This window comes from Opisthorchis viverrini (genome assembly GCF_000715545.1).
Source record: "Opisthorchis viverrini unplaced genomic scaffold opera_v5_18, whole genome shotgun sequence".
NCBI lineage: Eukaryota > Metazoa > Platyhelminthes > Trematoda > Opisthorchiida > Opisthorchiidae > Opisthorchis > Opisthorchis viverrini.
Window position 1 is genome coordinate 1,130,890 of NW_008751674.1, and position 26,087 is coordinate 1,156,976.

At 45.6% G+C, this 26,087-nt stretch overlaps 1 protein-coding gene across 1 annotated transcript in view; it reads left to right on the forward strand.

The window, feature by feature from the left end:
- The window catches only part of T265_01655 (hypothetical protein), a gene marked incomplete at both ends in the record, with an annotated part of 59,643 nt that extends 34,445 nt beyond the window's left edge, over positions 1-25,198 (forward strand). Inside the window, 5 exons of the mRNA XM_009165721.1 lie at positions 2,016-2,547; positions 4,556-4,960; positions 9,848-10,379; positions 16,031-16,320; positions 23,334-25,198. Coding sequence (XP_009163985.1) covers positions 2,016-2,547; positions 4,556-4,960; positions 9,848-10,379; positions 16,031-16,320; positions 23,334-24,111 — 2,537 coding nt within the window. The remainder of the gene's footprint in view (positions 1-2,015; positions 2,548-4,555; positions 4,961-9,847; positions 10,380-16,030; positions 16,321-23,333) is intronic.
- Positions 25,199-26,087: the final 889 nt, after the last annotated feature.

Here is a 26,087-nt window from a genome sequence, read left to right on the forward strand (position 1 = left end):
TATATATATATATATATATATATATATATATAACTAGACAAACCTTATGGTTGTACGGCAGTGAAGCACCAGTGCCAACACTGATGTTGATGTCTTTGATGATGTTGACGATGATGATGCTCTGACAGATTGAAATCACCATAGCACGAATAAAAGTACAACGTGACTTTCGGTTGCAGAGCGAAATGAACGAATGTCCACAAAACTGGCGTACCCAACTTAGTAACTAATCTTTTAGGATGTGTGTCAGATTACAGCTACTAAGCTGTGAGGGCTCTTGAAGAGTTTGAGGTACCCATTTCGGCAAGTGGAAGTTTGTTTTGACTTGAATAAAGAACAGTACCAATGCCGGAGATGCAGTCAGTAGTAGGCTTGTCTTTCCAGCTTCAGCTCGAAGTAAATCCCTCAGGCATGTCTCTACGGGGAAATGGAGTATTGATGATCTATATTCTGGAGGATTTCGCACTAAGTCATGCTAAACAGAATAGGTCACCCCACAACCTACAGGTCATGTTCTCTCTCTCTCTCTCTGAGGCACGGTGTGAGACATTTCGTAAACTGTTGCAGCTCCGATGTTCACTGAATGAATGCCGGAATGAGATGACACCATATATAGAGAGTCTTCAGAAAACTTGCCTTTTTTAGTAAGCACAGTCCGTCATGCACAAACTTGATTTGAGAGCACACACTGTGCGCCAAACTAACTCTGGTATTCGCATGTAGGCCTGTGGCATGCTTATACGATTAGTTGAAGTGACATCTACTCATATGAGGGGGTTACGGCAATAGGGGTTATCTTGCATCCTATATCTCTGTTAGGCCAGACAACAAGTACTATGTTCCTTCGGGCACACCAAGATCCGCCTGTTACAACCGGCTACAACCGGTCATTCCGAAGCTGATTGCTGTCGTCGCACCGTCCACGCACACTTTCCTGCTATGTGTAAGTGCAGTTGCCTGCGCAGCAAAATCGAATCTGGGTTCGGATGTGCCAGATGCACATTCGTGTTGCCATTATTGGGCGCTACGAAAGTGCATGCGACACCACGGAGCAGCTCAACGTGCATTGTTCCGTGCACTGTTCCGATTTAGGTGTTCAGTTAACAGTTTCGAGTCGACGACACCGACAGATTACGTCCGAATTCACATTAATATGAGCTGTGAAGATTAGTTGATGCGCACAGGAGACCCACTTTAGCATACTTCAGAGGCGTACTTTAGATGCCTTTGAAACAGGCATTCCGTACAAAGGATCAGTGAGGTGTACGATTAGATAATTTTTTTCGCAAATGTAACCCATCTGGATGTGTCGAGCAGTTTGTGTGCAATTGTTTAGCGAATCATCAAGCGACCAAAGCTTCTCGTCGACACATCGGTTTCTTATATGCGTGACTTCTCTGTGATGTACACAAACTCACAGGATTCCAGCGTGAATTTTCAACTCAAACGCTTTGTTCACAAAATAGGTCATCCATTATTTCGCAGGCGTAACCTCTCACTTGCGTTTAGTGGTGATGGCGGCGTTCAAAACGATTTGTAACACCTGTGATCCAATTTTAAACGGCTTTTTTTTTCAAAATCCACATACGCACGCACAGCACATTCATACATGATCAACGGATGACTGTAAAAAGGCACCTCACTATACCTGGACTACATTTGCACAAGTTCAACCAGGCCTCGGCGTGCTCCGTTCTCTTCGGTCTAGGCGCACAGATATCAGTGGCCTACTGATCGCAATCTGATGGTTTTCTGAGCTTATTTTCCCAAATTGAGGTATCCGGCGTTTTCGCTTTCATCACCGTCGTCATTTTTATCACGTCCTGCAGAAATCTGTTTGTCAGTACAACTGTCGGATAACTACTTTCACTTGACCTCAACTTTCCAGCCAAGTTTAGTATGTTTGCGTGTATCTTTATCATCCAGTCGCTGTATCGTTTGCAGTCAAGACGCTGTTCACAACCAAACCATTTTCACTTGGATGATCCGATCGATGTTCCGCTTTGTCCTTTCAGACCTATACGGCTTCAAAGCTGCCGGTTCCCAGCGTCGCTCGGAAACTAATCCAACTAGTCTAGCACAAGTTTCATCGGCCCTTCCAGGTAGTTGTGCCGGCTTGGGGACACCTACGACAGCTTCGGCATTCGATGCTTTTCAAAACTCTACACTCCCGTTCTTGGAGAATTGGACAGAGTTCGCTTTGAAAACGTCTCCCTCACTGTACTCGTCGGCCAAAAATGATATTGCTTCGGATGTTAAACCTGTGGACTCTGATCGATTTCGCAGAGTACGAGCAGTCACAGAAGCCGATGAGTTGGCGGCTGCAGCAGCTGCGGCGGTCTGGCGAGGTTGCCTAGCCAATTCAAGCAATCTGGTTGTGAGTACGAATGACCCAGATGGCGTCGCCGCCTCCGTCACTAATCACAGGTCATCGCAGGCCAGCATTCACGCGTTGTCGACTTTAGCTAGCCCACTCGTGTCTGACTTTTCAACACCTGTTTCATACGCGCCCAAAGACACGTTCGCAAGCTCACCCTTGAATCAAACGTGAGTGGTTTGTTATCGTATTTTTTTCATCACCATCAGCACGTTGCCACTTCTATATCATTTTGCTGTCACATCCAGACCCTTATTTTAACATTTCATGTTGTCTGCGGTTCTTGAGAACAGAGGCAACGGTTTCCACTATGTATCGAGCGTATTCGGACAGCTTGTTTCGTTTTTCAATAATGTCATCAATTCCTAACAGTTGCGTGCATTTCAGCTCGACTGCTCCCCCGTCGCGTTTCAGATTTTCCCATTGATACGTGCGCACCACATCACATTCAACTATCGGACCTCGCATACTGCATGTGGTCATTTCTACACTTCCAGTAGCGAGCGGATATCACCAAGCTGTGCGGTTGGCATCCATCTGCTTACAGATTTCCCATTCCTGTTAGATTGGCAGCATTAACAATAGTGAATCCCAGCGTGCTTACCTGCGCTGGACCTGTTGATTCGATACACTAGCACATTCAGCACCCTGACAACCATTCGGGTCGCACCTGATACTGGACTTGGAATTTATTTTGGAATTTACTTCCATTTCGCGGTGGCGTCAAGTCCAACGGACCTGGAGTGGGGGCATTTATTATCTCGTCGGTCCTCATGCCGTTGAAATCCAATAATTTATGTGATTGAATGGGCATGTCACTCGACTTCACTTGTCTACGCGTAAGAAATCCTCATATTCTTTTTTGGTTATGAAACTCCGGGAATAGAGCTCTCACTTAGTACGCGTTCATCGGTAGCTCGGAGAGATGGACACTTAGTCAGGCTTTTAGGCAGTCGGTATCCTCGGGATATTCTTTTCATCGCCAATATCCGCAACCATGTTAAGATAATGAGGGTGCAATCACTTGATGAGAAAAGTAAATGAGATGGGGGAAGGAGATTGCTTACGTGGAAAAATGATAAAGGTTCGATACAATGTTGCTTGACCGACATCTACTGATAGTGTTGCAAAGGTGAGGGCGTGCTCTGAACAACAGTGGGCTCTACGCCAATTCTTCAATTCATAACGGGCGCTCAGCGAGATTGATCTTATCAAGTAGGCCAAACCGAGTCAAACAGAGCCGAGGTTAATGACGAGAAGTCTAAGGGCACAGAAAATGCAATTCCCTTGAATGGATCGTTATGACTCGGTGCTTCGAGCGCGAATTTACTGACCCGAAGGCCTGTGGTTCTAACCCTACCTTTCCATCTTCGACTTCTGGCAATATCCCAGGCATCATGCTTCCTTCGGGTAGTGTGACAGCTAGGCAGCAAAGGGGTGTTACGGTCGAATGATGTACTTTTTAATTCGCTTGAATTTCTTAGAGTGCTCAGCCGAACTACGTGACTCGAAATTCTGATGTGGAACCATCAAGTGAATAATACAGTAGGGAGTGCTTCCTTGAGGGGTGGATCGGATTTTTCTGTAATACTGGCAAAAAGACCTAGCTTAGAAGTCAGTTCTGATTGGGCTGAGTTGATTATCCAAAATCACTGGTTCTTTGTCGATGGTTTCTTTCGTGTTTGAACATGTCCTAGATGTCAGAGGGATTCACTTTTTTGTAAACTTTCGTGGAACACGAGTGGAGTTCTCCGTACCATTCAGTTTTCCTTCTGCTCAAGCTGGATTTGCGTTGAAGTTTGACTTGACTATTTAGTCAAACCAGAGCGACAAAAGACTGTCATGCAATTGGAGCATGAATCTCAGCTTGTCTGTTCGTTGTTTGTACTCCTATTCATATTTGATGTATGGCAAGGTGGACTCGTGATGTTCCATCCTTCGCTTGTCTACCAAGGTGTGGTATCCTACGTTCTTGGGCGATTGCTTAGACTGGTGAGGGTAGTGAGGTCGTGCAAACTAACAGTGATCCTGCGCACGCCATATCTGTGTACCCGCTCTGTGCCAACTACAGGTGACAGATAGATGCTCAGGTTCAAACACGTTTTAGGGCCACAAACCACCTTCCCTATAACCCTGTTGAAGATGTTGTAAGCACTGTGTCCTCGCCCCATTCCACAGGTCTATCACTGACTGTTCGCAACGCGCCGCGGCCGCGGCAGCTGCCGCTGCAGCCGCTGCAGCTCATGTTCACATCCTGTCCAGCTTGGCCGCCGTGGCGGCAGCACAAACTCCCCCATCCAACAGACAGCGCTTCTCCACCCTCTCCGGAGCCTCTTCACCCGCGTTCAGTCGGGTAGTGCCAGACTCCACCGATTTTCTCTCCTCCCACATGTCGGACGAGATGGACGGTGAAAATAACGACTATCACGATTCGAAGCTGGAACGACCAGCCTCATCCCCGGCTGATCGATTACTTTTCCCCAATAATGGCTTTCGTACACGCAAAGAATTGGCTAGTTTGGATGAGCCGACAACTCAGATGGATTCAGCGGCAAGTGGCGTGCCCAAAGCTCGTGCAGATTCGTGAGTTTTTTTAAAAATATATATATATATATTTCCCCATGTTCTGAAGTTATTTCCCTCAGGATCGATCGTCTTGTACATCCGATTTATATTGGGTAGCTGTTGTAAGTAAAATACTGCTTGATTTCCTTTGTAGTGTGTTTGTTTCCCTGACTATGACAGAATGAGCGGCTAAAACATGTAGTAACGATAGACAATGGAAATCAATTAGATATCTATCCTCTGAGAAACATGGTTTTGTAAATTTCATGTGAACACACCCTCCTGCTCTGCAGTGTATGGGTAAACTTAAATTTGTGAAGCAAACCACAGGCGATGATTGGCAACCGAACCCCCTGCGATTCAATGGTGTAATAACGATGAAGCCTCAGCTCAGTTTTGGGTCCCATTCCCCCAAACTAACTTTTTGGCAAAACAACCTGCACAAAGTGTATTGGACGCCCAAAAACGAATAAAAGCACATGTACAGCACGTTATTTTTGAAGTGTATGCGGTGACAACTTTCTGGATATTCGGACGCTTCCTGTACGCAGCATTGGCAACCGGCATTCGGCGAATACTGAACCATGATTGGCTGTTGGGTCCACCCTTTCGGCCAATCAGAGGTCGCCTTCATGCGGCCGGATCTTATGGCCGATAGTGTGCGGTCGAGGCTTCTCGGTCGTAGCAGCACGTGAATGCGAGTGGTAAAGCGGCTTTGGTTTGAAGTTTGTTGACGTGACCCCGGTGTTGGGATTTCACTCGCAGCGGCCTCGCTGGCTTGCGCATCCTCTGTGTCCCAGTGTCGCGGTCGTAATTCATGCTCGGACTGGACCACCAATGGAGCAGCTGTGGGGTTTTCCACAGTGTTGCTGCATCCAAATTAAGAACAGTCCTACCAGAAGTCGTCTGGCTCGTGCAGTTCAGTAGGATCGGAGATCCCTGGAAGATCAAGCATTTCTGTTTCCTTACAAGCGAGCAAAGTCTCTACAGCGGTGGTCCTCCTGTGTAGTGACCTATTTTCGTCGGCACTGGTGTGACTATCGTAGACTAGGCTTACACGTCCCAAAAGTGGGGGCTAGACTAACTACCTTGTTCGTCTTTTGTAAGCCACCGCTATATAAGACACTTTCGGACAAGCTCTTCGAAGCGTTACAACTTGTCTCATTTACCTTATTCGAGCAAGCAGTCATTCCAGCCTTCACCGTAGAATAGCACTACTGTATAGTCTGGCATTCAGTCTTCTACCTTGAAACGCAGTGCCCTTCGAATTTTTCTTTAATCAAAGGTTGCTGGGGGCTCTCCGACTAGTTTTTGGCGTTCAATTAAGGAGAATACTTCGATATCGTTTCACCTTGCATATCTCACTGTTTGGTGATTATTAGGTAGGTTGCTCTTAGCCTTGTTTGATTCTGGCTGCGGTGCGGGTGAACCTCCAACTAAGCGATAACCGGAAGGACAAGACGTTGTTTCTTATATGGGATTGGGTAAGAGAGGTCGCCTCATGTTTCGGTTGGTACGATATTCGAGATATCGTGATACATGGGCGAGATGGCCCAAGTGGTTAGGTCCGTGGTTCGAACCCGACCTGTGCCTCTCGACTTCCCCTCTCTAGGCTTGGGCAACCTGGCAGTATCCCAGCACTCGTGCTTCCTTCGGGTGGCATGGCAACTAGACATCGGAAGGGTGTTGTAGCTGAGCGATTTGTTTTTTTATTATTTTGGATACATGTATGGACGCATTACACTGCTCATACGGTTGCTGGGTTCCAGGTGAACCTCTCGCATAACCAAACATTTTTGCAATTGAGTGTATTTCACTTATTTCATGCATTTTGGGTTCAATTAGAAAATAAGGTTGACGAAAACTCGGGGAATGCGTCTACCTGACGATTCCCAAGAAGTGCGAAACCGGTCGTGTTCTGTCGAAAAATTTTCAGCAACCTCACGAGTAGTGTATTAGATTATCATTTGGAGTATTTATGGCGGCAGTCCGCTTGTGATCGATCGACAGATTGACCGGCTGCCTTAGTGAATAACTACATAATGTAGTGTTTAATCCACCTGCTTATCCAATCGCCCACACACCTTTGACTAATCGTTCCTCCGCATTTACGGTGTACTGCAGTACATCCGTTCAACCTCAGGGATCTGTTGTGTTATGATTAGGAAAGTAACTGAAGACACACTTACATAAGAATGAATGATTGAATGTTGTCTGTGGGATACATGCTTAAATGCCTGCATGCATGCAACAAAGCCATTTTGTGTGGTGTTATCACAGTCCAGACAATTTAGGTTAACTCATTGTCACCGCTGCGCACACACCTTTCTAGCTCGTATCGTCATCCATCCGCCCATTTGGCTAGACTAGGCCGCGCCGTAAGTCGTTTGCCACTTTAGATTTCTATGGTGTAGGTCTACAGACTAGATGCTTAAGGACATCCTCAATACGCTTTACATAGGGCTTAGGATGGTCAACCGTCGCAGGTGCATAACTGTGTATAACACGCGCCCCACTTATGTTACTTTGGGCGCGGTGTTGTAAGTGATATTTGCCTGCATGGAAACCAGTGAGCACCAAGAGGCCGATCACTTTAGACTTAACAACAAGCAAGTGAATACTAGTTTCTCAGGATTAGCCCCTACTCTGCACGCCCAGTAATCTTGTCGCGATAGTTAAATGGGTTGGACTGCAATACCATTCATTGGTCCCAGTTCGAGTCCAGTATGTCTGTGATGTTGCCTGTGTTTGTTCTCACGCAAACTTTCTACGAAAATACTGTTCACCGTTTAATCTGGCAACAAACGAGCGAAAATGAGGTATCTTGTACTTTCTCACGAAGGAAACTGCTCACAAGGTTGCTGGAAACTCTTCGACAGCTCACGACCGGTTTCGCCCTTCTTGGGGCTCACCAGGTAGGCGCAGTCCCCGAGTTTCCATCAACCTTATGTTCTACTGCGATATCTCGAATATCGTACCAACTGAAACATGAGGCGGCCTGTGTGCAGCACATTCAGTAGTAGAACACCATAAACGAGAGATTCAGTTGAGTCTCTCGTGAAAACCAGGGTGTCTTGTACCTTTCAAATCCTCACTACTATGTTAGTTAACATGGTCCCCACCGCACAATACCAATGTATGTGATCATTCGATCGTGTGACCATGTGTGGCCGTGCTCGATACTTTTTGCCGGCAGTTCGTTACCAGTCGTGTTAACACCGTCAGTGCATAGTCGGGTTCTGCTGATTCAGCCTATACGATTTGATAATTGTTGTGCCTGTGTAGCCGTTCGCTGTGCTAACTGGACCAGGGGTGTGAGTATTGATCATAGCCAGTCGCATGAATGACGAAGTATACTGCTATGCGCTGATGATGTCACCTGGACTCGCATATAGATTAACCTACTTTTGGGAATTCCGAAGAGCCTTCTGCGCAGTGTTTGGATGATTTTGACACAGCCCAAACTAGTACGCGTGTGTTTGATTCGAACAAACACTGTGTGCTGAGAGGACCCACCGATCCCGTCGGGTACTTGAATATTCAGTTTTAAACACTCTAGTGATGTCTTTTCACCGAGCAATGTCTCAGAAAACCCGATGACTGTACCCCGTACCCGGAGGTCTTGATCTCGAATTAGCACACCTCATACTTCGCTTGAAGCAATTTTGCGTTGCCTCTGTTCTGATCTTGTGTCCGAACGTCGGGCATGGACGGTTGAGATCTGGGACTGCCGGCATATCGCCGCACAGGAATCAGCCGCTGTTACACTGTATTCTGACAACTCGTAACAGGCCCAACTAACGCGGCCGGCTTTACTGTATTCCGAAAATTCCCATTCTGAATAAAAACAGATTGGTTGACGAACATGTTTTTGACAATGTCTCTTCAAGTCATACAGTTGCAACGGTTAAGAGAACAGTGTTCAAAATATTTGGATGAGAATGATGTACATGAACTGGAAATCGAGTGAGAGACGGCATTGGCTATCTATCAAAGAACAGCTAGTTCGGGTCACCATATATATATATATATACTATATGTATATATATAATAGCTGGTAAATAGGTGTTACACAAATTTGAAGCAGCATGGGTATTGAAATACTACCAGTCTACACAGGTTTGGATGAGGTTGGTGAACTCAAAGCACAAATCTTTTTTGTTGTTGCTTGCTTACTCCTTTGCGCAATTTCGCAACCATCCAGCACACTGTATTTCGATGTTGACACTCCGAGCTACTCAATGCATTCCGTTGGACAAAGCTTATCTTGACACTTTCACTGTCAGGTGATTGTCGACGGATTTGACTTCTAAGGTTTATTTATTACACATAGGGACAGTATTTTTCGGACCTACCAAGTACTCCAACTAACTCGCCCGTGATTGGTTGGTTTTTTTCGAAGCTACTTGAACCAATGTCTTTGGGGAGTTTTTTAGCAAACGAGTACTACTTAAAACAGTCATTAATTGACCACAGAATCAGATACATTCTGACATTCTCACTTTTGTTCTTTGATTAGACTCGTATGCGCATTTACGGGTCAAGACCTGCTCCTTTCAGCTATATCCAGGTTTCAGTCTCCTTCAAAAACCATTTCTACATCTCAATGGCGGAAGCCATAGGTGTACAGAATATCAGCCAATCCAATCCGCATCGTGCCTGGGTCATCCACCAGAAGCAAATCTGTGCTCCCACCCGTTTTGTTGAGTTTTGAAATTGTTTTCGCTAGTGACGTTCTCTGTCGTTTCCAGCAATGTTCCGTAACACTTAACTGATACGTTAAGGCCTTCTGTAATCCGCGTTTCCACCTCGTCGCTCTTGGGCCTCACATAGCTCGTTATGACCAACCTCTTGTCACCACTTCTGTTCGTTTCCCCTAACTTTTACACATCCGCTTTCCACTAGCATTTCCAGTATGTGGAATTCGAATGGCGTGAATTTCCGATTCAAGCGGAACTGTACACCACCTTCAAAAGCACTCGTTGGCGGAAGAACAACCAATGCCCACCGTGGCAGTCCCTTTAGTTCATCGTCCACATGCGCCACCACGGGCACACTTACGGTCAAATCAGATATGAACAAATCGTCTGCTGTCGCGGTCCGTCGCATCAACAAAGCCGATTCCCCCACCTCCCATGCTACAAACACCATCACAACTAATAGGCACCATCCTCCGGACGCCTCCAACGATCGATTAGGTACGTCTCCACCCAACACCACGCCTAACACGGGCTCGAAACGAGTACATATCAAAAAGCCACTGAATGCCTTTATGCTGTTTATGAAAGACATGCGACCTCGGGTCCAGGAGGAGTGTACGCTGAAGGAATCGGCGGCTATCAATCAGATTCTTGGTCGAAAGTGGCATGAACTGCCGCGAGAGAAACAAGCCAAGTACTATGAGATGGCCCGCAAAGAGAAGGAATTGCACCTGCAAGTGAGTAAACATTATGATTGGATTGTTGGTCGAGCTAGTGTGTTTTTGTGGAGGAGGGGGGGGGGAGAACGCGGACCCTTCACGTGTGGTCCTCGTGCACGCACATGTTTGCAATGTTGCCAACTGTTTACGCGCTCATTTATTGTTTGTACGGTCAACCGGCCATCAGAGTTCATTCAGTTCCGTTATGTTGACACACTGTCCTGGTTGGTTGTGTACTTGATATTATCAGAGGGGGGCAAGCGTGGCACCTAAAGGAAGATTGAAAGGCTCTGCTCGGTTCTTCTGTTTCTTCTACCCCATGTTCCGTATTTTCTCGTTTACACCAATACAACTATGTTTTCCACGAGAGAACAGGACAGTCTGATTTGCGACCCCCATTCCACACAGACCAACTAAGTAGTATGTGAATTGGATCCTTCGGTCAGTTGAAGTTTCTTGTGTCTCTTTATACCCTGAAGAATATTCACCAACTCAGAAATTTTCAAAGACCTTCCGAGACAGTCTCCAAAACAAACTCACTGGGTTATTTTTCAGTTTTTTACGCTTTCTGTTCGGTTTTTCATATTATGTACTATACTATACTGCACTATACGGTGCTGTACTCTACTGTGTCGTATTGTAATGTACTTTGAGCTTGTGATAGCTCAATGATTAGAGCACGAAGCAAGTGACCAGGATTTCCGACCTTGGCTTTTTGATTGCTCGTGTCCAGGCTTGGTTAACCTTACAGTACCTCAGTCCTCGTACTTTATGATTAGTTATATTATTCCATATTATACACTACGTTGTATCACACTGTTACACCACTATGATACTACTGTACAATACTATTTTACACCATGCTATACTGAAGGACAGTATGTTATAATGTGCTGTGCGTAGCTGCCATCCAACCTGAAGGAAGCACGAGGACTGGGATACTGCCAGGTTACCCGAGCCTAGACAGACGAAGTCGAGATGCGGAGGTTGGGTTCGAACCACGAACCTTTCCTTCACTAAACTCATGCTCTAACCACTGAGCTGTCCACTCGGAAACTGACACTACCAAATGCATCCAGGACGATTCTTCGTAATCAGGCTTTCAAGTAAATCATGGTTGTACGGCAGCGAAGCATCGGTGTTGGACACTGATGTCATACTTTCGATGTTGATGGTGATTCTCAGTTCCCTAGGGAGAGTGGTGCAGATCCGTGTCAAATTTACGTTCGTTCATTAATGACGTCGATGGAGAGGTCACACCTGTCTGACGGTAGTGTTCACTGTTGTTGACCAAAAGGTGGCCACTCACCGCTGAAAAAACACCCCTCAGGACCGACTAGAGGAGATAATCTGAGAAGACAGGCTGTTATGGGGCCTGTTTGTGCGGGCTTATGCTCTCCGAACGCGCTGAGTCTCTCTGAGTCAACATCTACTCGACTAAACAGGTCAACACACCCTTCAAAATAGCAATGGTGTCAGCTGCCAGTGTCGTTCGCCAAAACGAATTATCAGTTCACTAAAGCTTATTGGTCCCGCACACAAAGCGGACCCTGTCAGAGTGTTATATCACTGTCCGACTGCTACCTCATGCAATGAGTGGTGGGTTTGAAATGGCTGAGTTGCGGAACTCTTCCCGCTCAGGTCTACTTCCTACCTTCGACCTCCACGCTACACTTGTCAAAAAGCGTATTCATACATATAAACAGAATAAGAAGCTTACGCTTACTGGCTCATATGATACGGGGTTTGGGGTCGAAAGTTGGATCTGCCAGCAGCTTACTGCCGGTTGATCTCCGCTTCCAATTCACCACATATTGTTGTGATACCCTGAACCACAAGACCATCACGTAATCAGTCTCTGACTGACAAAGTGGTTCAATGACTTTCGCGATGTTGACGGTGACAGATGTGTCTCACTGTGAACGAAATGCTATCCACATGTTATCACGCATACTTGATGCAAATCCAACGGTGTTAATCGATTATCGAATGAAGATTGACAGATAATCGTTTCCGTTAACAAGGACTTTTTGTTGAACGTATGTGGCAGCACACGAATACGCGTAGAGTTCCAACTCATTTGCGCCCCGACTTTGCATCATCGCCACTCTCGTTCCCCATCCACTGACCACACCCATAGTCGGGACAGGCGCAAATGTCGATGGGAGCAGCTACCGTGGGCTGGTTTCGGCGTTTTGTTAAAAAGCGGCATCTACATCGTGGTCGAATCTTGGTCACGGACCGTTCACGCATAAAACGAGCTAACTGGCTCCGGAATCCCCACACCATTGTGCTAAGGGCTGCACTTCAAGGAGCCACGACCATTCGTGTTCTTGTTTGCATGATGAAATGGCTCGTCGGTGATACATTGAAGGTAGCCAACACACACGCTACCTTCATTTATTCGTTTCTTCTCCCAACTCTAATAATGAGCAGGCTTATGAAGTGGCTTGTTGCTTTTCTGACAGTGAAGATCTATGGATCACACTCAGTTGTGCGTCATGATCATCATCATCATGGGTAGTATGACATCAATGTTCAACATTGATGCTTCGCTGCCATTGCAGGACCGTTCAGCCAACATTCGTCATCATCGACGATAACTTCCAACCCAAAGTAGGCAACCACGGAGAAAAATCCTCTCGGCCTTTCTCTTTCTCCCTCCGATTACGGGTTCTGTTTGTGATCTAACGGGACCCAGAAAAGAACCAAAGAAAAAGTCGATGCAAAAATTGATACAAATAACACCACTATACTTCCAGTACCCCTCCGTAACTTAAGTTTATCCAAGACTTCATTTCTGCTTGTTTCTGCGCAAGCTCATGGTGTGAACTTCGCCTCCACTCATTTTGGCCTTCCGGTGCGTTCAATGCGCTCGAAGTTAAACATAGGCAGTGCCGAGTAGAGTGAGCACCAAATATGACATTGATAATTTAGAACCAGCGAGTTAACAATTGTCCTGTCGTTGCTGTATTTATACGATAGAATTAGACGTTGTTCTGGTTAAAATCGATCGGGTTATCCCAATTGAGTTATATGCTATCTATTCCGGGGTTGCTCCATGAAAAAACGTCTCGTAAACGAGTTCCTACTTAAAACTGACAGTGAATCCGTTCTAGACCAGCTGACGCGTTCTATACATCTTGGTAATTTTAGTTTCGCGTTCACTTAATGTGCAAATACTCGGCTCTTTTATTTCTAGCCATCAACTATGTAATTAATACAATCAGTTGGGGTCTTTTGAAGAGACGTCTCAGAAGGCCGAAGGCTGGTGGTCTCCATCTGGAAGGCCATACACGCTGACTTGGGTTCCTGAATAGGTGAAGATAGCTAATTCCCGCATCTGAGCGTCGCACTACCTGCCGGATTGGAAGTGGTTCTATTTCCGGTTATCGAATGACCCGGCCAAAATTATTGTCTTTTGATCTCCGCATGACAACATGCGTTGCTTATGTAGATCGATTTTCCTTAGAAGAGTGGTCCCGCATACATGCATTATCTTATAACAGATTTGTGAAGTAGGGCGTATGGTAGTAACCGTTCATATCTGCTGTATCTCGCTCATGTTGGTGAAATATCTGAAACGGGAATTTTATGCAATTTGTAACATTTTTTCCTAACCGCATGATGGATACGCCATTCCAGGATAACACATGCAGCCTAGCCGCCTGGTACTATTGCTATCGAGGCCTGCAAAAAGTCTTTATGAACTATGTGTGTGCATGTGCAAAAGTCTGGAGCTGTCGTCCAACGAACCCTCCATTATTAGGTGATCACGTGATACAAACAATGCATAGTTCCGGATGGCCGCTTCACTTTTTGAATGGTATCCAATGTTTACTGGATTATAACTGATGTGCCTACTACCTATGGATCCGTCTATTGAATTCAATTTCTTATTGTTAAAGGTAGATCCTTGTTTCCCCTATCTACCACTGTCTCCCGTTTCGTAAAGCTCAAGACTTCCAAGAATTTCGATTTGAGTACCGTTTAGAGTACGGCGCTTTCAACTAATGCGCCTGGGAATGTTTTGCGCGCTAGTAGGAACTTTGACAGAACCAGCAACTGTCAAGGTTAGTAAGGACGAAACGCAGCTCGCGGTGTCTAATCCGTTGATTCTACCCGTCTGTCTCTGTTGGTTGGATGGCGTCAGAATTCCGCCGCCTAGCGTTTCGTTTGCAAAGCAATACTGGTCACATGTCAAAATGCAGTCTTGAAAGCTGTTGTCGCCAGGACATCGGGATTCACAATGATGATAATTTCGCAGTCCTCGTTGCTGGATTGGGCTAGGCGTTTTCACTAGACCTCGGAAATCCAGACATGTGAATACACAACTCCAAGCGTTTCGGTCGGTTTTCTGTATCAGTTTGGCTATTTATTTGGTGGTGGGTGCAAATGTCTCAATATCGCACTCAGAAAGGAATCATTCGTTACTCACTCAAGATTCCACAAAGCACCAGGTCACGTGAGTTGAAGGAAGGTTGGCAATAGCTGTAAAATGCTTGTGCGCATTTCACCATAGTTTGACTATACTGACAGAGTGAAACTTCACTTTCGATAAAACGGAAAACACTTGAAGTTCCGAAGGGTTTCACTCAGAGTGCAAGTATTACTCCTAATGGGTCAGTCTCAACAAGCCGGATGTTCGGATTGCAGGATAACTAAAACCGTTTGGGAATGGTATTCTGCTTTTCAGACATTGTATGTTGATGCGTTGTTTATTCGCCAAAAATACGGCAAATTCTGGGTACTTTTTGGTGACTAATATCACCAGGATTGTTTGATTGCGTCCGATCTACCTGCCACAGTTAATTGGCCAGACGCAGTCTACCAATGTGTCAATGGAGTTTGCCGTACTAGTTAAAGTTTCCAAACTCCAACTTTAGGTAGATTCGTATGCTTTCGTGGAAATTCAGAAAGCAAAGGTTCTATGGATAGTCGTTGATTTGTTCGTCTACTGTAATCGATTTGTGAAAACTCAACCACTATGTAGGAGACTGTTGCTGTGACGTAGAAAAAGCCGAGTGAATACGGTCTCGCGAATGGACAGGCAGTCTACATCTTGCACAATCGTACCTGAGGAGCAGTCCCAAGTGCGAAGGTTGTTAGAGTAAATGTCTACTGTGTCTACTGGTGTACACTGTCTGTCTATTGTGTGTCCGTTTCATGGGTCCGCCAATCCTGTGAAGGAAGACATTCGCACCAGGAAGTTGCAGCATAATTTTATTGTTGTCCGCGTTACGGGAGATGTGGCGTGATGTATTGAATCCACATGCTTGACGAAATAATGTCGACACTTGTTGATCTAGGTTTCTCATATTCGTTGAGTAGACAGGTTACAGTTTCCATGCGAACGCCAAATACGACCAAGGGAGTTAGACTTGTCCACTACACCAGCAAGCAGACATCTGCCTGGTTATTGGACAAATTTCGCATATTAGAAGTCTCTGCTACATCCACTCTCGCGGTCCTAAAAACAACAACGTAAATCATGTGGTCCAAGGGTCAATTGATTGATTCTCTCTCCACCTGACGGATCTCAATCGCAACGCATAACTGCGCTTAAAATACACTCACATTTCATGTGTTGCCAATGTCCTTCACATACGTTGTACTGAATCGGAGCGCGCTGCTAACCCCTTTGTGTTTATTTTCCCCAAACCGGTTAGCTTTTTCCTGGTTGGTCCGCTCGCGACAACTATGCCATGCACTCTCGTCGAAAAAAGAAGCGAAGGATGGCCGCGCTTGCAGCCGCTCAATCTGGACAACGCCACGTGATCAATAAATCGAGCTCGCTTTCCGGTGACTACGGCTCGGTTATGGACCAGACGGATGATCACTTGCGAGGTTCTCAGTCCGCACTGCCAGGATCCACAAATTTGTCTGACTTGGGGAGTGCGAAGAAGTGTCGAGCTCGATTCGGCCTGGAACATCAGCATCGATGGTGCAAACCGTGCAGGTATGTATTCGTTGTCATCGTGATATCCGTACAGTGCATTCGAGGGAATTTAAATTCTACCTGCGGCAACGCTAACCAGATATTCCACAAGTCGATTTACCGTGCCCGAGTGTCATCTTACACTCATATGATTCGAGGTGTCATGAAAACTCATCACAACAACAATATTAGTAGTTTCCGATCAAGACGAAACAGCGGTATTGTTGGTCTAAACAGCCCAGCGAAAGAAATAATGTTGCTTGCTGAACATCTCAACTGTATCTCATTGGCCGCAATAAATAAAATTCGTCAGCCTACACACATGAATTCGCCTTACAGTAAACACGTTAATTAATTAAGGCTTCCCCAGTAAGCAATTCAGTTATCTCAAGGTCTTTTGTGCGCACACATTTGTGGCGGCTTCGATAGGTCACTAGAGTTCAACCAATTGCAAGCACCTTAAGGTTGGTGTAATGCAGCTTGATCAGAGTCCCTGAGCGATAATCAGTCACTCCCTTCCCTCCTAAGACGTGGTTGATGATTTGTCCATCCCGAATTTTAAGCCAAATCTATTTTGTCACCGATCTGCGAATTTATTGACCGGGAGGTCCGTGGTTCGAACCCAACCTCAGCATCCCGACTGCCACTGTCTAGACGTGGGCAACCTGACAGTATACCGACCTCCGTGCTTCCTTCGAGTGAGAGTGTTACTCCGAACGATTATCATTAGTTATTTTTATGCTATCATTTTAAAATATTTGAGAAGCATGTTCTGATCATCCCAGCCCACCACCACTCGGTTACATAGTCTTCTCTGGATGTCTTCTCAGGCCTCTTAATTTCCACTGGCAAATGTAACGGGTTATGATTGTTTGTAATGAAGTCACGGAGACCGTCGTTCGTTTTGTTGAACGGAACCTTTATGAGTAACTAGGTCGCACCCACAGAATGAACAACTTACGGACCCGAAAAATACACTCATTTGCAAATCAATTTGGACTTCACGAGAAACTCAACTGGATCTCTCGTTTATGAATGTGCTGCACACAGGCCGCCTCATGATTCAAGTAGATCATAAGGTTGACGGAAACTCGGGGACTGCGCCTACCTGATGAGCCCCAAGAAGGGCGAAACCGGTCGTGGTCTGTCGAAGAGTTTTCAGCAACCTTGTGAGTAGTTTCCTTCAAGAACTTACAGACCCGTTTAAGTTCTCTTATTTGAAAACACATTTGACATAGCATTATCTCATGAGCTGGAGCTAATTGCCTTCGAATTGGCTTTCTCTACTTTAAGGTGATTATACTGTGATGATCGTAGATATGTCTAGGCAAGACGCTGCTCAACAATCACGATTGGTCCTCAGATTTGCACAAATGCCATCCTCTGCTTCAGTGACGGGTTCCATATCCCATACGGGGACCAAGTTGTTCCATATAGCCTCTGAACGTACCGAGTAAAGTCTCCATTTGTCCTTTTAGGTGACTGCGCCCCTCTTACCACTGTATGAAGGTCTGCTATGGCCTGATTGTAGTGGCTAGACAAAACAGATCATGTTTATGTGTCCTGATCAATCCACACAAGCCTCGTGTTCAACTGTTCAGGTGTAAAATCTGTGGTTCACAGCCCGAAATTGCTCCGAAGACTGGTTTGCTGTTGGAACTATGACGTCTATGATGCAACCTAACAGGTTTCGATCTTGAGAGAACCTATTTCATATGCGAACTACGTAAACTAAGATTCCGAATGTAACACATTGATCATCCCATGTATGATACCGACCGCTGGTTGCTGTGCCACTGAGACGTCCATCCGGTAGATTGCTCCAGCGTAGGGCTTGCCAAGTGCCTAACTTGTGAATATCTATGGCCCTGTTTAAGTAAACAATCAGTTTTCATACTCTTCATGTTCTCACGATCCAGAGCAAGATCATAATGACCACCCCGCCCGCAACCACGAACCGACAGTAGTTGTTTTTGTGTTTCTCGCTTCCGATAACCGTGGTCAACATGTAAACGAACTTACCGATTGGTATAATTGTGTCATGAGAACCACGTGTCCGAGCGTACTGCATACACATTACCACAATCAGAGGCATTTCCATGAGCGACCGTGCATGTTCGGTAACTGAGGCCCATCTTGACCATGCATATTTGTATGCCGCGTTGTTGTGGTTCCATCCCCCACATCTAGTCCCTTATTACTAGTTGGTCTACAGTCCAGGAATACCAAAAAAATCAAGTGACATAGATTCAGATCCACTGTTTTCTGTCACTCAAACCGCTGCTCGGCTGTCAAATTGAGCTATTTCGCTTGCCTCATCTGGTTGGCGCACACCCTTGGTCTCCACCACCAGCAGGACGCGGCTTTATTTAATCGGGGACTTTTAGGCCATAAAAGAATCGACCAGTGGCGAGTGTACTTTTAATCCGCTATTAACTCTACTCTAGCTGAGCAGACGGTGTATTACTACATGGGCGCCCCAAGCATATCAGCAGACGTTCTCAAACGTTTCAGGTCATCGTTCCTCTTAGCTTGCTATACCCAACGCCAGCACTGCTCTGATTTTGTTTACATCACACGAACAGTGTTCGTCGTATCCACCAGCTGGAATCCCTTCGATTGTAGTGATTTTAAGGGTTCCCAACATTGTTTCAGAGAGGTTCGATAAACAATCAGTGGATTTATTGCTGGGCAACGTTTCGCTTTTGACACAAAAGATTCGTCAGGCCAAGTGAGTAAGTAAGTAGGTTGATTGGGTTTTAAGGCTGTCAGGGAATCAATCCGTGAACACCCAGCGCTGATCAAGTCGGCTAGTCATAAGAAATCTCACGGAATGGGTTCCCTAACTGCCCTAAAACCCAATCAATCTACTTACTCACTTGGCCTGACGAAGCTTTTGTGTCAAAAGCGAAACGTTGCCCAGCAATAAATCCACCGACTGTTTACCAAACCTCTCTGAAACGATGACTTCCCAATCGGTCCCAAACATTTTCCAGTTGGTTCCCAACAATGTTCCTCGTTAATCATGATTTGTTGTACGATCCCTCATAAAAGGGGCCACTTTCACTGTCCTCTATGATATTCTGTTGTGGGGGACTTCTAATGCGTTAGTTGAATTTAGTGAGTAGATGGAAAACTATGAATAGCAAGCAGATCATCATTCCGTACACGGCTGAGTGTCAATGTTGGTAAATGTAGAGCCTACTACGATGTTTCGAGGGAAGAGTTCCTTCGCTGTTTGGGATCACCATTGGCAGCAATGTGTTTTAATCCGCGATTCAATATGCTTACTTATAGATCTTAGGTAAGCTGTTTTTAATGTTTACTTATTGCCAAAGCATTACAAACTTGGTTGACTAGTTTCCGTTTCGATACTGTACCGTACAATTGCAAAGGTCTTACCAAGACCGATGTTCTTTCCTTGTACAGAGCCCATTAACTAAACGAATAACTAGAGATCATCTCTGTATATCGATGGTCGAGTCAACCATGTGATGCGAACCAGTCGCATTGCTCTTGCTGGGACGAACACCCAAGAGAGTTCGTCATCAAACGTCGAGTTGTTTCATTTCTTGTCTCGAAACCTAATTTCCAGGAAAACTTGTCAGGCACTCTTATGTCGTTCGCTTCGTAAAAACAGTTTTGAGGTGAAGAATATATGGTGACAGCGCAAAACGTGTCGTGATCCGCGTATAGAGGACCAGCGTTATACAACATCTAAGCAACCATGCTTTTTGAACTATCTTTGCCGCGTAAAAATCCACTTAGACAGACAGTTTCCAAATCTTATTTATTTGGACTGGCACAGGCGATTCAAATGAGGAAAGTGTGTGACCAGAGCCGTAAAAGCTCTGTCACATGGGGTTTTCCTTCCCCATTTCGACCCATCAGTTGAGTGTAGAGAGGTCGATTGACAGTTCTAGACTATTAATCTCAGGACTAAGTGTTCCCCGACTGATTTGTACAGCCGCTGAATTCGAATCAGGTTTGGCTCCTACCTAGACACAACATACTACTCATAAGATTGTCAAAGCTGCTTCGACAGCTGTCGAAACATGGGACAGCTTCAAGCATAATATATAGTTGAAGAATATAATCATAAATGCGCGATTCAGCTGAAGTTTTAGCTGGGGCCCCCGTCAGAATCAAATTAATGTGCAACTGAGTGTTCGGCGAATTTCGTACAGTTTGGGTTCAATTAGAACAGACGCTTTATGGAACTTCGTTGACTACGCTTATCTGGTGAGCCCCAAGAAGAGCGAAACCGATTTGGGCTGTCGAAGAGTTTTCAACAATCTTATGAATAGTTTCTTTTATGAAAATGTACCGCGATAAATCGAGTATCGTTCCAACTGGAGCCTCATGCGGGCCCATGCGGCACTTTCAGTTGATTAAGGCAACCGTTTCGTCACCATACGAGGAGACATCATCAGTGTGCACCCAACCGTATTAAGTATGTTCCTGGTGGGGTGACAAAACGGTTCAAAGCCAATTGACAAGCTCGACGAACAGGTCAACAGCTAATAAATTCACCCGAGCTACCAATATTTCAACACATTACCGATTAAGGCAACCGTAAACGCGAAATTCAGCAGAATTCAATGGGGTCTCCCGTCTGAACCAAATTAGTGAGAAAATGGCAGTATTTGGTATAAACGTGGTTAAACTTGAACTGTTGTCTCTAAAACATTCCGATTTCTAACCAACAGCCAAACTATTTCTCCGAACGGCTGTCAGTTTTCACAGCGGACTCGGTGATAACGAAAGGACACACCACATGACCAACCTCTCTACGCCCAACTGGTAGCTACTGTTAAGTATACACGGCCTTGTTTGGCTGCGGTTGATACGATACTCATGAACACGTGTATTCGATTCGCCAGTTTCATCCGTCCACAGCCTGTGACATAACCGTGTCTGAAAAAAAAACTGACTCATGCAACGTACGGAGCCTAGAGCCGTAGCTGTGGTGACGTATGTCGGATAGCTAGTGACATGATGGATGTTGCAATGGGGTTTTTTTTCCGCCAAGTACACCACAAACTCCACTGTAGTAAACGAACTGGGTTCTTGGGTCCCACTGCCGTGCATTCATTTAGTTCTGTTCAAGCACAGCTGCTCCATTTGTGCCACTTCCCATCGAATAATAATTATTCTTATGTGATAGAATACTGTGAGCTGAATTGGCCGACTAAATTTATTCAGAATGCATTATTGCGGACATAAATTGTTCAACACGTTTCATTCTAATCAGCAGAGTGAACGTACTTAGCGCCTGATCACATCATCACCCTATTTGCAATCTCGCATGTGAGAACGGAACCTTGTGTGTTGCATGCCAATCACCTAACTGTCGTTACTTTTTTTGTAGCGAATGCATTGACGTACACACAACTACGCAAAGTGATATTCTTTTGAGGTTGGGAACACTGGTAAATCGGCGTTGCGCAGCCTGTTTACGTTTTGTTAGTTGACCAGATTGGTGGAACCATCGCGAACGTCTTTGACAGAAGAAGAACAACGGTCTCGTTATGGTCATCATCATCATCATCATCATCATCATCATCAACAGCATGACATCAGTGTTCAACACCAATGCTTCACTGCCGTACAACCATGACTACACCAATGCTTCACTGCCGTACAACCATGACTTACTTGAAATCTCGTTATGGTAATAGTAAAAATAATCGTTCAGCTGTAACACCCTTCCGGTGCCTAGCTGCCATGCCACCCGGAGGAAGCACGAGGGCTGGGATGCTGCCAGGTCGCCCAGGCCTAGACAAGGGAAAGGTCGGATTCGAACCACGGACCTTCCGGTCAGTAGATTCGCGATCTAACCCCTTGGGCCATCTCGCCTCGTTATGTGCCATTGAGTTAATAAATAGTTTATCAATCAAGAACAGGTCACTAGTACGCGGAGTTTCTTCAATATTAATAGGGATTCCACCCTTCAACTAAGTCTGTCTCTGTACAGTTGAAACTCATCAGCGATATGCATCTCGTGAAGCTCCAGGAAGATTCGAACAGCATTTCAAGTAATACGCTTTTGGATAGTATGGCGTCACTCACCCCTTCAGGATAAAACCGCGATGAGTGTTTGAATATCTCCTCATGGTACCACCGAACTAGAAGTAAACTGCTTAGAAAGCAATAGCTCGCCCAAGCTTCCGATCTCATAGGTCCGCGCTCGAGGAACCGGGCAACAAGTGACATCCCGATGTGAATAATGTAACTGAACGATGAGTAATGCTATATTCTGCCCCAGTTTGAATCAGTCACACCGCTTATCAGCCACCAGTAGCCAACGACTTAGTCTTCGACCTCTGGTTTCGAACTTTAATCCCCATAGAAATTCGTGAACCTAACGTGTATTCACCGGTCATGGCATCTTATCTGTGTGTTTGCCTTAAACCTCTCAATAGAGACTGCTCGGGAGGTCCTTGTTTGGTGGGACGGGTGTGCATACTATATGGTATACTGTGAATTGTTCACTATATTATCTCCGCACACCAAAGATGGAATTGTGTTGGGACTCTAATACCAACTTGTTGACTATGTTGTGACGTTTTCCATATCCCTGAAGTCAGTCGCCACATTTCTATCCTTCACTGTTTTACCTGCTGCATTTGAATTTTTTTATTTTCCGTACTTAGGTTTATGATCGCGTAACAGGTTTGCTGCGATGAAGTGGTAAACTTAGGTTCCTCGGGAAACCAATGCGCGATCTCCCTTGATTCGAATGCAATCCGATAATACGTTTGAATTTTTCCTCGTCATCAATGAGATGTTGAATTTGACCTTGATTGGTGTTGTTTGCAAAACGGTATTTTCAAAAGTTGTCTTTGTTATCCACCACGGTCTCCAGGTATGTCCTGATGTATGTCTTGACATTATCTAATTTCATGGGTTCTAACGGGTTGAATGGATGGATTCGACACAAAATTTAGCCTAACCGTATTGCTGATAACCTGTACTCATCTTGCGTTGAAATTCTCACACTCGTCACCATTTTCTGACTCTGTGTGTTTCAGGCGCAAGAAGAAGTGTATCCGGTTTATGACTGACGCCGAATTCGAAGAATCCGAATATCACTCATCCACACCACCTCCTTCGCTTTCGGGGTTACCTACGTGCACCTCTTCGGCCACTACTGCTGCCGCTGCCGCTACATCACTGAACACTCTCGACGGCACTCCTACTGCGACTAGTATGTTCGGCCAGACATCTATGGCGCATCGGTCAACAATGACCTCCGTCACCTCGACTCAACGTGGCACCCAACCAACTTCAACAGATCAACGACGACTGAGCGCTAATGATGCGGATCTTTGGACATCTTATGTTCCAAATCTTCAGGCTGCATCTTTTGGACACCATGAAGGTTCAATTCCGGTGCTCAGCTGTCAGACGACCGGCAGACAATCTGCTGGCGGTAACGTGCTCCCCAGGCTGACTCCGTCTGAATCCGATCGATATTCTCCCATCATAGGTTTGGAAACAGACAGTGGCCACAATCTTTCCGGTCCACCCTTACTCAGACCACAACCACGACATGAGCAACATACAGGAGTAGAGTTTTCCGATCCCATGACCTCCAATCACCGTTTTGGTGAATCCACCGATCGAGTGACTAGTTTTATGGCTGATCTTCATCGCCGACTTACAACCGGTATGATTAGGTCGTCCACATCACCTACCAATCCAATCACTGGTGGTCCTGCTAAAGATGGTGGTGGGAAACCGTCCTCTACGATACCGTCATCGCATTTAGTTTCCACCACCCCTTTCACTCTCAGTCACTGCGGTTAATTCACTCATTCATGTTCTATTGTAGGAACAATTTATCCACCACCTTTGTCTTATTTTTTATCCACTCTATGAGACTGTACAGCCACCTGTATATTTTATTCCCCGTGATTTCCTTATCCATGTCTCCTATCACAGTTGTTTCGATCGATCGATACGCTCCGCCCTCGACTTCTCTCTGACTTAGCTCATCTTTCATTCACTAGCCTAGTTCACCTATTTGCCCACTAGTCACCCCGTCAACTGGTCTACCACGTGGGAGCTCGTCGTCTAACAGGGTCTTTCATTCCTTATGATTATGTTTTTTCTCAGCGTGCCACAAACCGGACCGCACTATTCTTTGGATCTTATTTCATATTCCTTCTGATAGATGCAACAACGGTGCACCCCTTCCCCCCACCTCAGTCAGTGTTGTAGGATAATGCTTTCTCCCTTTTGTCATTGTAAAATCATCTCTACATCAACTTTTTAATCCACTTCTCAACCGTAACTCGTCCCACTCTTGGAGCACGGTGCAAAGTGGCATTTTTCTCCTGCGCACACCCCCACGGTCACAAAGCGCCAATTGTTCACTTTTCTTCTGTGATGTCATCGTGATTTTGACGCCTCCACCCCGTTTCAAAGTCACACTGCGCGCCTTAATATTTCAGCCTGCTTTTTGTGCCTATGCCTATGACTGCCAACGCTCCTTGTACTATTTTCTCTCGAGCCCCTTCTCGATCTGTTGTGTGACAAGGACAGCGGCATTGTGGCCATTTTATTTGTGCTTTTGCGCGCACACCAATGCGTTTTGCCACTTTCTTTGACCTCGCGAGATTCATTGCTACCTGTGTGTGTGTGTGTCTGTGTGCTTCGACACATCCTGCGCGCCCGTCCTGTCGCCTTGTTTTGTGTCCCAGCGCCACCACCGTTCCTTCACTTGTTTTTCTTCTTTATTCGCATCGTTATTATTGCTACTAATTCGTTTTGTAGTTAACTGACCATGGTGAACACAGCGCTATATTTTGTTACACACACACACACGAATGCTCTTGCGCACCGTCTCTCTACCCCCTATGACCGGCTGTTTTCCCTCACCCTCTTATGCGCCTCCCCAATGAATTGACCGAATTTGAATTTGCTGCTTGTTATTGGTTATCTTGGGAGGCTTTTTTGGTCGGTCCCGAATACAGTAGCCTCAGACAAGGAGTCATACCTTGGTGAAAAGAGGTATTTGACATTGACGGGTTTTCAGCAACCTTATGAGTAGTACATTACTGAGGTATTTGACATTCTCTGGAGTAGGATAGTTTCTTACAGAAACAGGCAGCGAAGATTGTAATCGCGAATCGACGAGACAGGCATAACAGTTTGCAGACTTCTCCTAAAATTGTTCCTTCATCCCAGACAGTAATCGCCACAGCCCGTGGAATGCTATTCTCACTTTGTCCATCTAGCCCGAAATAGAATGTTCTTATTTTGCCCCAGTTCAAAGTGTGAGTTATTAGGCCAATGACCTGGTGTCATCTGTTGTCTCATACACAGCTTCCTGTTATTCCAAATCCGTTCACTCGTGTTTTTCTCACTGTTTGTGCCTTGGTGAAGCTCGGTAGGCAGTTTTGACATGTTGGATAATACTCGGAAGTCGAAGAAAGCACATGGTTAAGACCGGTTGGATTCTTCAAGGAGAACTGCGAATCCCTTGCGCCTGAGTTGATGACTTTATTCTTTGAATACCGACGGAATGGACCGCTTTCTTTGGTGATTCTNATTCAAAAAGGGTGTAAGAGCGTCGTGCGCAAACCACCTTGGTATCGGTCTAGTGATTATTCTGTATCATCTGGAGAGTCAATTTCGCGGGAATCAAACTGGTTTTGTCCCGACCGAGTGTACGCCGATCATGACCTGAATTTGTGCACTACGTGTGCTATACTGCGGTTCGGTCTGCCCAACTCTGGATCCGAGACACATGAGCGTTGCGTGCGGAAGATATCCGACAA